We start from the raw sequence: 17,903 nt of genomic DNA on the forward strand, positions 1-17,903 counted from the left end.
GTGAAAATTGTGAATGCCTAGAACAAATTGCATTTGAGGCTGTAGAATCTCTCTTATGGGTGGTCTTTAAAGTAGGTGAGACGCCTGCCAGAAGTAGTGTGGATACAGCAGATCCTTCATTAGAGTTGCTGAAAAAAAAGTGTTGTGAACACCGGGAGACACTTATTCCCTAATTCTTATAAAGCAATTTAATTTATAGGAAACAGTGCAACAGTCTTAAACTGTTAGTAGAAACACATTTGTTACCATCTTCAAGATGACTCATCAGGTTGATAATGCAAATGTCAAGGAAAATCTAGACTTAGAAAGAATTGCAAGTGCCTCACGTTACTTTCATGAAAGTCTAGGTATATTGCTATAATGATAGTGTATGTGGGAGAGGGTAGGAGGGCGTGTAGGGGAGGGGACAGGAAGAAAGTCACTGAAGAGAATTTTATGCCTAGAATGAAATGACTAGGTCACAGTCTGTGAAGGTGATGTATTACTATAGCTCTTGGTGTAATAATTCGTCTGTACACTTGCACTGGAAGACTGTTCTGGTATGTGTAATTTCTGAAAATATTACTTCAGAAGTGAAGTAGCACCTTTTTGCATGGCATATGCAAACATGGTTTATTTTGTGTAAGTCTGTGCTATTAGAGCTTAAAATACTGAGATGATGACTTTCTGCTTATTTTACAGATTTGCTTACAATCAAATACATGACCATGGGGGATATGAAGACCCCAGATTTCGATGACCTTCTTGCAGCCTTTGACATACCAGACATGGTCGATCCAAAAGCAGCTATTGAATCTGGACATGATGACCATGAAAGCCACATAAAACAAAATGCTCACACAGATGAAGATTCTCATGCCCCATCATCATCTGATGTTGGTGTGAGTGTCATTGTGAAAAATGTGCGTACTATTGATTCTTCCGAAGGAGTGGACAAGGATGGCCACCATTCCACAGGCAATGGCTTGCATAATGGCTTTCTAACATCATCAGCTCTTGATAGTTACAGTAAAGATGAAGGGAAGTCACTTAAAGATGATGGGTCAGCTTCTGAGACTACACTGAAGGATTCGGCTTTCAACCAGTTTAGCCCGATATCAAGTGCTGAAGAATTTGATGATGATGAAAAAATTGAAGTGGATGACCCCCCAGATAAGGAGGAGATGCGTGCAAATTTCAGAGCAAATGTCTTGGCAGGATCTGTATCTCAGCAGGAATATGACAAACTAAAGGCACTTGGAGGGGAGAACTTGATTAAATCTGGAATCCCAGTTTCAAGTAGTATAGATAAAAATAAAGTTGCTAAACGAGAGACAGAGACAAACTCCATGAATTTAAGTGTCTATGAGCCTTTTAAAGTTCGAAAAACAGAGGACAAATTGCTAAAAGACAATTCTGAAAAGCTTCTTGAAAACAGGGTACTTGATGGAAAACTGAGTACTGAAAAAAGTGAAACGAATCTTGCCAGCATTTCACAGTCGAAAGCAAAGTCATCAGCAAAGCTTTCTTCATGCATTGCTGCAATTGCAGCACTGAGTGCTAAAAAGGCAGCTACAGATACCGGTAAAGATTTACTGTCTAATTCAGGAGAATCTTCTCCATTACCAAAAGACATGGGTGAAAGTCCCCAGGCTATTGAAAAATCACCTGAATCTCAGAGTCTCATTGATGGTGCTAAAAAGCCATCTATCAAACCACCTGATAGTCCCAGAAGTGTATCAAGTGAAAACAGTAGTAAAGGGTCTCCATCTTCTCCTGCAGGGTCAACACCAGCAATTCCTAAAGTTCGCATAAAAACCATCAAGACTTCTTCTGGGGAGATCAAGAGAACTGTTACTAGAGTGTTGCCAGAAGTTGATTTGGACTCTGGTAAAAAAACAGAGCAGACTGCTTCTATGGTAACTTCCATGACATCTCTCCTGTCCTCGCCAACTTCTGCTGCTGTTCTTTCCTCTCCTCCTAGAGCTCCTCTCCAGTCCACAGTTGTCACCAATGCAGTTGCATCTGCAGAACTTGCACCAAAACAGGTCACTATCAAACCTGTGGCTACTGCCTTTCTCCCTGTTTCAGCAGTTAAAACAGCAGGTTCACAAGTTATTAATTTGAAGCTTGCTAACAATACTACAGTGAAAGCCACTGTAATATCTGCTGCTTCAGTGCAGAGTGCCAGTAGCGCCATTATAAAAGCTGCCAATGCTATACAACAGCAGACTGTTGTGGTGCCAGCATCAAGCCTTGCCAGTGCTAAACTTGTGCCAAAGACAGTCCATCTTGCCAACCTTAATCTTCTGCCTCAAGGTGCTCAAACCACCTCTGAACTCCGCCAAGTGCTAACGAAACCTCAGCAACAAATAAAGCAGGCAATAATTTCTGCAGCAGCCTCACAGCCTTCTAAAAAAGTGTCTCGAGTCCAGGTGGTGTCATCTCTACAAAGTTCTGTAGTGGAAGCATTCAATAAGGTGCTGAGTAGTGTCAATCCTGTACCAGTTTACATCCCAAACCTTAGTCCCCCTGCCAATGCCGGAATAACGTTACCAACACGAGGTTACAAGTGTTTGGAGTGTGGTGACTCATTTGCTCTTGAGAAGAGCCTGACCCAGCATTACGACAGGAGGAGCGTGCGAATTGAAGTGACATGTAATCATTGTACAAAGAATTTAGTTTTCTACAATAAATGCAGTCTTCTTTCCCATGCTCGTGGACATAAGGAAAAAGGAGTTGTAATGCAATGTTCACACCTGATTTTAAAACCAGTCCCAGCAGATCAAATGATAGCATCTCCTTCAAGCAATACTGCTGCATCTATGCTTCAAAGCCCTGTGGGAGTTGGCACACATACTGTAACAAAGATACAGTCTGGCATAACTGGGACAGTAATATCAGCCCCAGCAAGTACACCTGTCATTCCAGCTATGCCACTAGATGAAGATCCATCGAAACTCTGTAGACATAGTCTAAAGTGCTTGGAGTGTAATGAAGTTTTCCAAGATGAGACATCTCTTGCAACTCATTTCCAGCAGGCTGCAGACACAAGTGGACAAGTAGAGTATCATATGTTTAAATTCCAATGTTTCATCTATAAGCCTAGGAGACTTTGGATATGTTTTTACTTTCATTTAGCTGTTAATTATCTGAACCTCCATGATTAAAAGTATAAATGAAAACCACAAAAATCGTGCAAGCACTTACATAGTGAATGTCAACATTTTTTAATTAAGAGTTTTCTTAGAATTTCTTTAGGCCCTGAAGTCTGAAATTTACACTGTATATTTTTGCTAAAATTTAGCATTAGCTTTCTTACAGCTGAACAGTATAATACTGAAATTAATAATGGTCTTTACTAAGAATTATTAATGATTCTTTCTGTGCTTTGGAATTTGAGTATCCTGTGGAATCCACTTAATTGGCACCCTCATTAACAGCCCACCTATTCAATCTGAATGATAGTTTCAAGTGACTCATTCCCGATTTGTTGTCAGTTTTTATTATTTTCATATAGCACCATAAGTGAGCTAGGCATTCCTCTTATCTACAGGCACTCTAGGCAATGAATAAATGGCACACTGATTCTACTAAAAGGATATGCATGCTGTTTTCTTCAAGTCTTTCTTAAACAGAAGTGAAAAGTGGTGTTCACTAGCATGCATTTCTTGCTGTGTGACCATTTGTTTACTTGTGTTGGCTTTCCTTTCCTCTTACGATTGCTTGTGAGTTAAACTTACAAACCATTTTAAAATTCTTTACTAATGTATGTGGCCTAATCTGAAAGAAACACGTCATTCAATAAAAGTTAATATTAATCAGTGTGCGATGTATTTTATAATCCTATAAGAGTTAAGATTGTTAATTAAATGATACAGTTGGATTTCTGTTGGGGCGTGCCAATTAAAAGGGATTCTGGTGTGTTTCAAAGCATTCAGTAGAGCTTGGTGTTGCAGATTCTTGCTATGTGGGAACCTGAAAACCTGCAAACATGCTCAGACTGGTAAGAAGAAGCACCCCAGGAATATTCCTGGGAATTACACAGCAGTGTACAGGAAAAAGGTTTTTAAGTCCTGCAGGTAGGAAAAAATCCATTAGTCATAGAAGTGCAGACAGGTTCCTGTCAGAATCTATTTACTAAACTTAAGACCTGTTCTGTGGCCATGAAGCAGTTAAACTGTGCCCACCACTACAGGTAGTAATGTCAAGAGATTTGAATGTGGAAATAATCTTGACTATATATGGATTATGTGGCTCTGCCTCAGCTCCTACTTTACCAACTGGCTGGTGGACTTGGGCTGAAATTTCCTGGATTCACAGTGAAATGCCATGTGGGTGAATTTCTATTTGTAAGATACTACAGATATGCCTATGTAAAGCGAGTGTGTTTAAGCGTTTTATCAGAAAGAAGTTAGCAGTATGTATTCTGTCCTTGGATCTTTCTGCAGTTTCAAACAGTCTCTGATGGCTGACCATGAGTATATTCAGCACCAGCTCGAGTTACTTAATACTTGGTAGTTGTTCTTTAGCTAACTGCTTTGCTGGTGCTTATTGGTGTTAGATTTATCTTTTTTTCCATAATAGGTCCATTAGGTATCATTTGGTGTGATAAGATCCAGTAGTCCTTGTGAAAACCCTGTTGTTCTTGGTACTATAAAATCAAGCAATTAAGAAGGCGCCAAGATAAAGCAAGTGGATGAGAGACAGACAAATATACTGAGAATAGGTTGGGAGGATGAGGTAAAGATAAAATGAAAAAAAAAATAGAGAAGAACAAAGATAAAGAAGTGATGTACTCGCTTTCTGTATGGACAGGTAAACTAAACAGATTTGTAGAAACACCTTTTGCCCTTTTCTGCTACCTCTGTCTGGTGCTTTTGCCCTGTTGCTGCCGAGTTTGCTCTCTATGCATGTCCTGTTAGATACTGTTTCCCCTGGTGATTTACTACAGGAAAGCAACTGAGATCTTCATAGAATGTCAAAATATAACTGCAGTTAGGTGGAAGGATAAGTATGGGTACACAGATAATGCTGTTCAGGGAGGAAAGCTCATGAAGGTACAGAAAGCAATCAGTGTTGCCTACTACCTATCAATGTGTTTGTGTCTGCTGTTGGAAACTTGCTCTCTTTTAAGAGCTGATGTATGGACAAGGCCTTAATATCTCCTTACTAGGCCATGGATTTCCAGTTGTTTGTGTTTTTTTTTTTTAAAAAAAAGCCTTGTTGATGCAAAGCACTGGGGGAAAAGAAGCTATTTTCATGTTGTTCCATTTTAAAAGAACACTCTTAATAAATGTAGTTTTAAATGTTTTATGTTGAAATATCGTTTTAAAAGTTAATTTCATATTTTTCTTAGTCCTTTCCATATATCAAGCAGCAGTTTTCAGTTCTGTGCTGTTTTTTTTAAAGTTGTGTTCTATTACATAATATAGTGTTGTAGCTATGCTGAAATGCCCAATGTAGAAACTGTTTAACTGAACAGTTCCTTTAGCGAGAGCAATACATCCTGCTTTCTTGATAAGTTATCTTTTTGTCCATTTTTTGTCCCAAGCATTGCTGCAAGGGTAGTGTCTGCTGAAGAAAGACTCTGTATAGGCATTTGTTAATAAACGTTTTGGTACTTCTTCATTATAAGTTACCCCTTGAAAAGCTTGGATGAGAAATAACTCTGACTTCTGTTTTCCTTCTTAGTGCTTGGCACTGGCTTTTTGTTGTAAAACTACCATTATTATGGGGGGCGGGGGGAGAATAAAGGAAAGTTAGATTAAATTGATATTTTCACTTTGGAAGGAAGGAAGGAAGAAAGAAAAAAACAAACATTTGGATTTTGCAAACAAATAGTAGGAAAAAAGTTATTATTTGCAGCTTACTATTTTTTTCTAGTGCCCACCTAATTGCTCTTGAAATGGAAATTATATACTGTTCTATGTTTTTAATGAGTCTAACCAGTAAGTAGCTGTTACTTCTTGTTCTTATTAAACTCCTGTTATGAAGGTAGATTGTTTCTTTTGAAATAAACAATAGTAAACCAGCCCTAGCAATTAAAAGATGTTCCCTATAAAGTTGTTACGTTTCTGTAATATTTTACTTCCATTAATATTCCTGTTAAAGGGAATGGGACCACTCACTGACAGGTTTCCTGGCTGAATGAAACCCTCATCTACTTACTGGGGAAAAAAAAAAAAAGTAGCAAACCTGGGCTAATTAATGTTCACCTTATTTACAGATATAAGTGTGTAGCTCCCATGGAAACTACATAGCTCATTTCCCTTCATACTCATAGTTCTTGTGCATCTTTATTTTCCACCTCCACCATTTTTTCTTTCTAACCCTTTTTTTTCTGAAACTTTGACTTTAAATGCAGGCAGGTGATGATTTTCACAAACTGTGTTTTATTTTGGTATGGGTTGGAATGAGAGAACTGGAAGTTAATGCCACCTTAAGCCCAAAATAAAATGGTAAGCAAACATGCTGAATTTCGGAATTTCACAGTAGATTCTTCTTGTTCTACTGTAATTAGTTACAATTAAACATTTTACTGTACTCATCAAAATAGCAAACCAGCAGCCTTGACAAACAGTATTATTAGTATTTTGTGTCACTCTGAGTTACTAGCATTACAGGTGAATCTTGCAGGCTGCTTGTTGCAATATCGGGGAGATACGCTTATGTTGTATGGCTCTTTTGTGGCGTAGCATCCCGGTTTCCTTTTGTAGTGCTGCAGATGAAAGGCTTTGGAAGGACTATGAAAACCCCATATGTTTCTATTATTTGAGTAAGAAATTGTGTTTTGTTGTTTTCGAACATAATCAAATACTCCAGAGTCTTCAGTATTACACTGCTGCTTATTAATACATAAATGGTAAAAGGTAGACTAGGAATGGTACTGAAGCCAAGTAAGTGTGGCAAACACATTTTAAATGAGAGTTATGGTTAGTCAAGATTTTGCCTTTAAGCCTGAGCTGAAGACAAAGTTAGCATCCCAAACCAGTTCTGTTCAGTTTTGAGGACATGAGTCGGTGGTTCCGGCTATAGCTGTTTGGTCAGTTGAGGACAAATATTTGGCATTTCAGGGTGAATATTTATATGTGTCTGAACACAGTTTCAGACTTACTCTAATCAAGGTGATAGTTCAAAATCCCCGCAGGTAGTTAACCTCAGGCAAAGCCTTCTGCAAGGGTAGTAAATATATCCATGCTACTTACTAATCTTTTAGGCTGGTAGTAGAGTTAATATTGAACCTGAATTTGAGTAATGGTAGATTTTCTTTACTTCCTCTATTTAACGTTTTGCATTTTGCCATCTTGCTGTTGTCAGGACATTTGAGAACTATGTTTGGATGGACACTGTTTTCAAACATATCAGGCCCCTATGCTCACAGAGTAAACATTAAAAGTGAACCAGATGAAAATACACTTCTTCCTTCTGTATGTGTGACCACAAGATGTCTCATGCTAACATTTCTACTTCAAATTACTGTTTTTTTAAAAAGAATCGAAGTATTTGCATGCACCCTCAAAAAAAGCATTTAGAATAAGCTATTTTGGAAAAAAGAATAAACACAGAGTGTACAGATTGTAATACAAAAATATACTTGTTCTTAGAGTATTAGTAGTATTGTAAAAATGCTAAAGCAATTAAGTTACTTTAGAGCTTGATATTAAACGGTGTTCTATTAGAAAAAAAAGGTAATCCTTTTTTGCAGTGACTATAAAGGCTTTTGCCTTCCATCTTTGGAGTTAGTGTCTGTCTCCTGTTGATTAAATGGGAATAGGGTGGGGGTTTTTTACTGGTATAGATGCTAATACTAATAAGTCAGACTCCTATGAAAGCTATTTGTATAACTGTACTATTTCTTCTACAATGGTAGCTTTGATTCTGCTATTATATGATCTGGATCTTACTGTTTTATAAAAGAGTTTTAAAGGAGAGTTGCCTAAATTGGAAGAAGGTGGTGACTTTGTAAAGTGCCTGGGTTTTAGTAAGAAACTGTTTTACCATGAGGAAAGGGATTAGTTCTTAATTTTTTATTTCAGGATTTCTTCATACATAGGTTAGTAAATAATTTATAATGCGGCTCTGGAGATCTTGCTTTGTTCTATATTCTTGCAAAATGTACACATGACTACATATGCAAGACTCCTATGGACAGCATTTCTAAAAATACGCAAATCTCGCGTTAAAAAAATACCCATGCCATGAAGGAGGCTTGGTTTTGTTTTTAAATCTTCGTAAGTCACTGGTGAGATTCATAAGTCCTAAGTCATAAGAAATAATAATAATTTGAAAAGCCTTACAAGGCAAAGTCAAAAAATGAGGTTGAGTTAAAAGGCCTATTCTGCAAAGACTTCTATTTGTGCTTAACTTTGAGACCATGAGTGTTTCTGTTGAAGTCAGTGAAGCAGCTTTCATGATCAGAGTTAAGCAGAAGCATAGCTCCATACAGGATGTCAGGTATCTGCTTAGAGATTTGAGAGATGTATTATTGTAAATGAAACATTTTCTGGAATGCTTTTACAGGTTTGGCTCTCTGTGCCCTCCAGTGATGGAAAGCAACTGTGAGCAAAAGTGAAGCCAGTTTACAGCTGGGTTATATCATTTGCATTTCATCCCAAAAATGGCACAAAGCACCCAAAAAATTTCAGTGTTTCTGATTTGGTGTATAGTTAACATGTAGTTGGAAGATTTTTTTAAATTATTTTTGTGTAACAAAATACAAGAAAATAATTAGTTTAGTAAGTTACTCCTGCGTGTAGAAAGATTGCCCTGTAAAGAAGAGCTTTGTAAATATTTTCTATATCTCTAGTTTTTACTCAGATGCACAATATGTTGATATAAAGCAGATGATATATTCTAGCCTGAGAAATATATTTTGAAGTTATCTGTGCACTTTCTGCCTGATAATATTCCATTTTATTGGTATTATGGATATTACCATAAGAATTCATCAGGAGCAAGGATTAAAGAAAGTGAAGATACTATATTTGGTGGGTTTGGGGTTTTTTTTACTTTATGTGGTGCACTGAATTAAAACCATAAGATTTGATTCTCAAGTTGTACTTAGGCCCCTTGCACTATTAAAGTAATTTTTTGAGGCACCTAAGTAAAATTTATAGAAACCAACATGCATCTCCCATGGTCAGTGATACATGAAAGAGCTTTGTTGTGTCAGAATGGCCCAGAATGCCCAGATGTCTGGTTGCCAGTACCTGCCAGCTCTGTCCTACGAGATTTGTCAGTAGGGCCTGCATTTAGTAGTTGCCTACTTCTTTTGGTTCACATCACAGCCATAACATTTAACCTTTTATTTGATATATTACAGTGTTTGACACAAGACGTTACGTATAGCTGAACCAAACCTTTTGTTTCATCTATTTTGGTTTATCGTTTAGAAGACATGCAATATCTGCCAGATGCTGCTTCCTAACCAGTGCAGTTTTGCATCACACCAGAGAATTCATCAGCATAAATCTCCATACACGTGTCCAGAATGTGGAGCAATCTGCAGATCTGTCCACTTCCAGACTCATGTCACTAAGAACTGCCTGCATTATACCCGAAGAGTTGGTTTTCGGTCAGTATAATGATTACTTTTGTTGTCAATTTATGTATAATTTATGCTTTTAAAAGTAATTTTCCATTTTCATAAGCATTGTTTGTAGAGTACAGCTTCATGGGTTTAAGGTTGTCATGGCAACAATGGTATTAGTACTACAAATTTTGGAATAAATACCACATTAGGATTCTGCTTTGTTTTGGGCATCCTCTTTTGTATGTTATTAAATCAGAATATTAGCTGATCTCATCCAGCCATAAAATGTCAGATTCAGGACTTCACAGTTTATAAGGTCTAGAGAATTCAGATGTATTTTCTTAATTTCAGGTTCTTAAAAAAAACTTCTGAGTTTTTTCAAAACAGTGAATTTTAGATTGTTCTCTCTGGTAGAACAGTCATTTTCAGTATTTACCGCCAGAATTTTTTGTCAAGATGCTGATGGGCGTACTGCATCTGTCTGGTTGCTCTCTTTTCTGTGGGAAGTCAAGATTCTTCAGCTTTACATCACTTGAAAATTACCTTTCCCATTCAAACAGCCTGGTCTTTTGGTTCTTCTTTGTTACTCTTTGGTTTCCCTTTTATTCTTAAGTTTCCCTGTAATGGCAACTCACTGAGCAAATGGGGATCAGAGGCATTTCATGGAAATGTTAAGTTTTGAAAGGCTTGAAAAATTGTTTTATCCTAGAATTTTACACTCACTGAATGGCAGGCAGCAGCACAGCAAGAGATCAGAAGAGCAACCCGTACAGCCGAGATGCACTCAGCACTCCTGAAACATTTCCACTTCATCCTGTCTGACTGGAGAATGGTGATTTAAAATCTTACCAGTAGGCAGCTTCTTCCCCTTTAAGGTGCCACAAGTTCATTTATTAAGATGGCTGTGAAATCTTCCACTAAGGGAAGAAAGCATTTTTACTGCATCAAGCCAGCTGCTGTGGCAGTTTTCAGACTGAATCCATGGCCTGACATAGCTCTCCGCTCTTTGCATTTCTTCGGGTTCTTCTCTTTTATTCTTTTCTCCCAAGCAGTAGTCTGTCTTGTCCTACATTTCTTACATCTGCTACCTCCACTCTATTTGCCTTCCCTGTAGTCTGTCTCTCTTGGGTTTGTACATGGAATCATCTTCAGGGACTCCTGACCTGCACCAGTTAACACCAGAAGACTCATAAATCCTTCACTGTGAATCTAAACTAAATTTACCAAACTTTTCAAGATGTATCATAAACATCTCATGTCACACCAAGTCAGAATTTCTGTATATGGTGAGACAAAACAAAAAACACCTAGGTAAAGAAAAGCAGTACCTGGAAAGTTAATGTCTTCCTTCCTAGACTCCTCAGCATCTCCTTATCACCATGGTGCATTTGCTTCAGGGACAGCATAACCTGTCTTGCCTTTCCAAAGGACCTCTGTGAGGGAGTTCAGTTTGATTTCAGTGATTTAGGCTAGTTGTCTGAACTAAATCAGCTGAAAATTTCAACCTTAAGTTTAATTGCATCCTTCCAAATTGAAAACAAGAAAGCTGTTAGAGCAGTCCAAGAAAGGAAGGCTTGGTCCTTAAGAACTGTTTAATTGCTGAGGATCATTTATTGTGTCGCATCACTAGAGAATAAAGTCCAGACAGGATGGGATGGGGAGGCGAGAAATGCGACCCAGCTCTCTTGAAGTGACACTTTAGGAGTAGATCTGTAAATGAGAGGATCATGCTTTGTACCACTCTGAAGAAATGTTCATCTCTGTATAAGCAGAGAAGATCTTAATAGACCCCAAAAAGACAAGGACCATTTACTTTAGAAAATGCATTGGTAAGTGGAGACTAGATAGATATAAACTTGATTAATAGTATTAAGAATGTAAATAAAGTGCTCAGAAAGAAAGGATGACATTTCATAAAATTCAAACGTGATACATTTTAAGAGGAAAATGGGATTCTTGAATGCAATGTATAGCTGTATTTCCTGCTTTATTGCTATCATCAGGGCATTAAAACAATATCCAAAACCAATTTGATGTTTATATGGCAACAATCATACTACCATGATAGGTGCCAAAATTGAAATTTTGGAAGGCTAGAGGCCTTCTATGTTCAAATTGTAAAACTCTTACTGCAAAATAGTGGTCAATAAGAAATTTGTTCATTTGACAGGTTATTTTGTAATTGCTTATTGCACTATGTTCTTGAACTTATTTGGTAGCATTTAGTACTGGATATGTATGGCACAAAAAGGGACCATTGTGTATAGAAATTCTTATGTACTAATATTAATTCATGTTTTTAATCATTTCATTTTAGAATAGATGCGGAAAGGTCACAAATTTTCGACACAGCAGAAGTATGTTTTTGAAAAATATTTTCAGAATTCCAATCTGATAGATTGATCTGATTGTAGAGATTCAGTTTAGTTGTCCTGAGTTTAAATTACTCTTTTTTTGTTTTTAAATCCAAGTGCTGATTTGATTACTTGTACAGAAAATCATTACCAGTATGTCTTCATTAAATCTAAACAAGGGAAATGGTGAAAATGTTTTCCTTACTGGTTTTCCATTTTGGTGGTAGTTTCTAAATTGCTGTGGCGTACCTTATACAATCCACTGCATGTCATAAAAATGCATTTGGTAAAATCACTTCACAAATTTGCAGAGGATTTAAGCATTCTTTTTTACAATCAATAGACTATTCCTCTGTTAACCCTTCTCTCTGTTTTGTTGTAATGCCATAATAACATGTTCTGACTTCATATCTCTTAGATTTTCAAATTAAATTTGGGAAATTTCTTTTTTCTTACTTTCTGATACGCAAATCTCTGTTTATGTTGATTCTTAGTGGGTTGTTTAAATTGACGGAATAACGTAGTTTTATCCAGTTGTGTATATGTATGTTTATCTCTTCCACTTGCTTGAAAATCAGTGTTGATTCCATTTCATTCAGTACTGCTTTGGGCTAGGCTGAACTGACTCTTTTCCACTCTTTTTGCAGCTGCGTGCATTGCAATGTTGTATACTCTGATGTGGCGGCGCTCAAGTCTCATATTCAAGGTTGTCACTGTGAAGTCTTTTACAAGTGTCCTATCTGTCCCATGGCATTTAAATCTGCTCCCAGCACACACTCCCATGCCTATACACAACACCCGGGTATCAAGATAGGCGAACCAAAGTAAGCAAAATTAATCTTCTACTGCACTTGCCTACATTTTAATAACTTGTGAAATTGCATTCTGTCCTGTGGTTATAATCTTAAAAGTCACATACTGTACAACCAACAGTTTGTCATCCTGTTGGCAACATGTGGAGTTTGTGTAATGTTTTCATGAGTTTTTAGGTGGCAATTTATTTGGCAAAGGTTAAATTTCCATGAACGTAGAAATAGCAGTTCTTTAAACGCTGCACGCTACAGGAGAGTAATACAGTAATTAGAAAAATTATTTAGACAGGCAGCTAGCCTGTTGCTCGTTCATATCTTTAATCTGCTTAGCTCATCTGCATTTTTACTGTGAATTAAGATAATGTGATTCCAAAAAGAACTGCTAAGACTCCTCAGGACTTACACAGTAATTTTCTTAGCATCTGGTCGAAAAAGTGAGGAGAAGTGATTTTATTTGTTTTCTGTTACATGCTCACAGATAGTCATCAGGGTGAATTCAGGAAATTAATTCTTTCAGTGCCATCAGTTCACAGTGGTCAGTGTGGGTCTTTGTGAGAGATGGTTTTAGAAGTGGCAGGTGTAATCTGTGGGCTAACCTCAGGCAATTCTTGCGGGCTACGGCCACCTGTGGCATCCTGTTCTTTTGATCAGGCAGCCGCTCACTTGTTGGGCAGTGTTCTTCTTGCAGGATCTGTTCTCTTTCTGTCTACTAGATTTCTCTTCATGAAAGTCATAGGTTTGGGAGTGGTAAGCTAGGTTTTTGCTTCGCTAAGACGGTCATGTCTCAAGGAGAGCAATTCCAGTGTTTTACTAAGTGAGAGGCACCAGCCTTTAAACCTTTTCCAGCCTTGACTCTCCACATCAAAATAGATGCATTTATAGAGCTGTTTACATAAGCTTTTTTCCAATACATAATCTCTTTTTTTCTGAATTCAAGCAGAACTGATTCTGTTCTGTAGCTAGGAAAGTTGTGCACAAACACAGTGGTTTACTGAAGATGGTAACACAGGGCACAATTAGGATCTCGGCTTCAGGGTCTTTGTTTTAAAGATGTTGCACATTCAAAGCCTCCACTGAAGCCAGTGGGAGCTGCAGGTGCCAATGCATGTGAAAATTAGGCTTCAAATCTCATCGGCCTTAGCCTGATGCCTTCTCATTGCAGACCTTTTTCTTCTGCCTTTCTCCTCTGTTGGTACGACTGCAGTACTGAGGGTAAATATTCAAGTATTTAACTCCATGTTGTTTCTCTGGAGTGTGCAGAGCACACTAGTACTTTTAACAACTTGCAGACTCAAGAAAATAGAAGGCAGATGAGAGAAACAAGGTACCATGTAGTGTAATAACCAGATTTCAGAAGAATTTGGTTTATCACTGTTTCTTCTAACATATTAACAGGAGATTTATTCTTTAGGGTGTTTAAACCTACATTAAAGCAAAATGGCAACAAACTTACTGTGTCTGATACCAAATGAAGACATTTCCACCCAGTGACAAATGACTCCTTGTTTTAATTCAGGATGGTGTCTTCAGTGAGAGGCTTTGAAATACCAACATTTAATCTAAAACTTGTTTCAGATTCCCATAATTTTCATTATCTTCAGTGAGAGGCTTTGAAATACCAACATTTAATCTAAAACTTGTTTCAGATTCCCATAATTTTCATTAGAGAAAGCGGAAAGATTAAGATCACCATTTGTGTAAGATACTTCACATATGAAAAGCGCAGAAGATTTCTTGAATTGTGCTTGGATCTGCTGACTGTTTCTGATCAACTTCATGAATTAAGTATTTTGCATTAGTTTTCTTTCCATATAGATGTGTTTATAATTGTATTATTTTACAAATTTATTTTGATTATAAAAAGACTAAAATAAAATTTTATGAAGTACTATTGTATTGTAATAAAACACAGAATCCATAGTTGAGTATTCCTCTGAAGAAGTGGTATTTTCTTTAAATTTGCCAGTTTTAATCAAGATGCTGTCTTAAATGCATGGAGAGTGACTAGTAGGATTTTCCCAGTCTTCACAGTGTTTGAAGTTCTTTGCTTCCATTACGCAAGCATCTGTAGGTAGTCCAGTGTTGCCACCGACACTCCAGATGCCCACATCAACTGCTGTTTCACCATTTAGTAAGGTCTATTTCAAGCTATCAGGACCGGTAGTTTTCCTCAGAATTAACTACATGTATTTCTGCTACTCAGTAGCAATTTTAAAAGGACATGTTTTTGTTGTTTAAATTAGTTGGTTTCTGAGGATATTTCTCATATATCTTGGTCAAGTTGACATCAAATGTTTGTGACATTGCTGAAATCCTGTTTTTTCTGCTGTAACGTTCTGTGTTAAAATCACAGAACAGCCCAGGCTTGGAAGGGACCTTTAACAATCATTGGGTCCAGCCTTTTGGGGGAAAGGGAGCCAAAATGAGGCTATCTAGCATCCTGTCCATCCTGCATTTCGAAAGCCTCCAGTGATGGGGACTCCACCATGTCCCTGGAGAGGTTGTTCCAGTGAATGAATGATTGTTCTCACTAAAAAAATTCTTTCTTGTATCAAGATGAAACCTCTCCTGGTGCAATTTGTACCCGTTGCCCCTTGTCTTCTCCGTGTGGCTCCTTGTGAAGGGAGACCCTCTGTCCTCTCTGTAGCTGCCCTTTAAGTACTGGAGCACTGTGATGAAGTCCACTCGAGCCTTCTCCAGAGAGAAGAGACCTAACTCCTTCAGTCTTTCCTTGTAGGGCAGGTTCTCCAGCCCCTTGACCGTCTTTGTGGCCCTCCTTTGGAGCCTCTCCAGGCTGTCCGTGTCTTTCTTGAACTGTGGGGACCAGAACTGGACACAGTGGTCCAGGCGTGGCCTGACCAGTGCCGAGTAGAGCTGGCAAGTGCTGTTGTATTTGAGGAAATACATTCACATTTGACCAGTCTGCTGCTGCTGGCTTATCTGTACCATATTACCTAGCAGCTATGTCGCATAGGACTTGTGTACATTTTGAAAACTTAACAAATTAATTATTGAAAAGGAGTGTAATATAGTCATAGAACACTATAGATATAACTACATAAGCTCAGTTAAATTTTTGTTCTTCTGAAGTAAAAATTTTAAATTAAAAGAAGGGTAGAATAGCCTTCTGCGTTTGGAAATGTGAAGCTTTCGAGTGTTCATTGAGTGTATAGAAGGTGTCTGACCCTTGAACGTGAGTTTCAGACCTCCCCTGGTAGGCAGACATCGTTGAACTCTGCATGGCCATGGAACCTGACTCTTTGGTGTCCCCCTGCGCATCACAAGAGATGCAGCCGAAAACCAGGCCCGGTGTGTCAGCACGCCGAGGTGGCTAGGGAAGATTTATTACTTCTGTCCTGTAAGTGGGATGAGGCCAGTCCAGTCCTCAGGGACTCTTCACTGGTTCACACTTTTTTGTTTACAGGAATTAGGCTCACTGGGTAAATGGCTGTGTGCCTCTGGCATTTACTGGAACTGTGTGATTTGCAGTTACATTACAAATGGTTGTTTGGGAACAGATACAGTAAACTATTTGGTGTATGAAAAATGAAGTTTAATAGCAGTGATTCTCAGTGGGATGAAATTAGATTATTTTAATATAGGGAAATGGATGGCTATCTTGTCTTTCAACTTTGTGAAGCTCTCTCCTGTGGCATACCTAAGATGCTCCATAGTTCTTGTGGGAAACCAAAGCTTGTATGTGATTTTTTTTTTTTCAGTGAACAGTGTAACTTCATAGGAGCAGTACAAAGATATTTTTCATGGCTGATCTCTTTTTGGATACTGGAGAAATTCTTGTTTATCAAGCCAGATTATGGATATATACTGTACTATTGGTACAAAGTATATTACCGCACAAGTACCATTTTTTTAGAGAAAAAAATTATGGGAAGGAGAAATACCATACTCTGATGCAGAAACTTTCAAAACACTAAACATCTTTTATGCGATATGAAAGTATTTTCCTGTGAGATAAGACCTGTATTTATTCTAAGATAAAATATGAATTTGTTAACTGGCTTTTTGAAAAGTGAAAAGGTCCATGTACCATGCCCGTTCTGGTGTGTACTGTGGGGCAGGAGCAGTTATGGAGTAACTGCCCTGGCGGTGTGATTGCAGTTGAACTGCCTGCCTTACTGAAGTGTCATGTTGAATTGATGTGGTTGTAAATTATGTCCTGACTAAGTATAACTGCCTATAAGCTTTGGACGGGTTTTAAGCTATTACATGTTAAATACTGACTACTCCAATTACAAAACAAGCAAGCATACTCAGTTGCATGTGCTTAGGCTTGAAAGTCATGCTTTTGATGTGACTGAAAGAAATACTCGAAGTGGATATAGTCACAATTCATACTACCGTGTACATTGGTATGAATTTAACAGAGTACAGTCTTTTCCCAGAAACCTGTCTGAAAATTGGATCTCTCCCAGGTAGTTCTTGTGCTTCTGTGAAAACAGAGTAAAGTGTTTTAGCTTACATAGAAAATACATAATATTCAGCTCTTAGAGATACAATTTTTATACGCGATAAACTCAGAAAGATGTCAGATTTTTTTGTAGCAGATTCACTTTCTCCTGTCAGTGCTCACAAGTGCTGCATGACTTGGAATGTGGTCATTAAGGGCTTGGGAAGAGCATTGCCGGCAGGTCGAGGGAGGTGATCCTTCCCCTCTGCTCAGTGCTGCTGGGACAGTGCTGCAGTACTGGACCCAGAGCTGGGTCCCCAGTGCAAGAGAGACATGGACATACCAGAGCAAGTCCAGCAAAGAGACACAAAGATGAATAAGGGACGAGAGCATCTCCTGCGTAAAGAGAGGCTGAGGGAGCTGGGACTGTTCAGCTTGGAGAGGAGAAGGCTCAGGAGGACGTTATCGATGTGTGTAACTACTATATGGGAAGGCTTGAGGAAGAGGGAGCCAGATTCTTCTCTGTGGCACCCAGAGACAGGACAAGAGGCAATGGGCACAAACTGAAACACAGGACTTTCCACCTGAACACAGGAAGTCACTTTTTTACTGTGCAGGTGGTCAAACACTGAACAGGTTGCCCAAAGTCTGTGGAGTCTCAGTCTGTGGAGACATTCAAAACCCAACTGGATGACGCGGTCCTGGGCAGCCTGCTCTAGCTGACCTTGTTTGAGCGGGGCCTTGACCTCAAGAGCTCCCTTCCAACCTCAGCAACTCTGTAGTCCTCTGTTCCTTACTTTTAGATACAATAAGAA

The 17,903-nt window shown here is 38.3% G+C and overlaps 1 protein-coding gene across 9 annotated transcripts in view; it reads left to right on the forward strand.

Annotated features, from left to right (window-relative positions):
- Window positions 1–17,903, forward strand: part of ZNF532 (zinc finger protein 532) — a 50,804-nt gene that overhangs the window by 14,839 nt on the left and 18,062 nt on the right. For all 9 annotated transcript variants that reach the window (XM_049796225.1, XM_049796219.1, XM_049796222.1 and 6 more), the window contains 3 exons: window positions 682–3,041; window positions 9,375–9,556; window positions 12,516–12,692. In XM_049796225.1, coding sequence (XP_049652182.1) covers window positions 702–3,041; window positions 9,375–9,556; window positions 12,516–12,692 — 2,699 coding nt within the window. In that variant the 5' untranslated portion in view covers window positions 682–701. The remainder of the gene's footprint in view (window positions 1–681; window positions 3,042–9,374; window positions 9,557–12,515; window positions 12,693–17,903) is intronic.

Source organism: Accipiter gentilis, chromosome Z (genome assembly GCF_929443795.1).
Source record: "Accipiter gentilis chromosome Z, bAccGen1.1, whole genome shotgun sequence".
Classification (NCBI taxonomy): Eukaryota; Metazoa; Chordata; class Aves; order Accipitriformes; family Accipitridae; genus Astur; species Astur gentilis.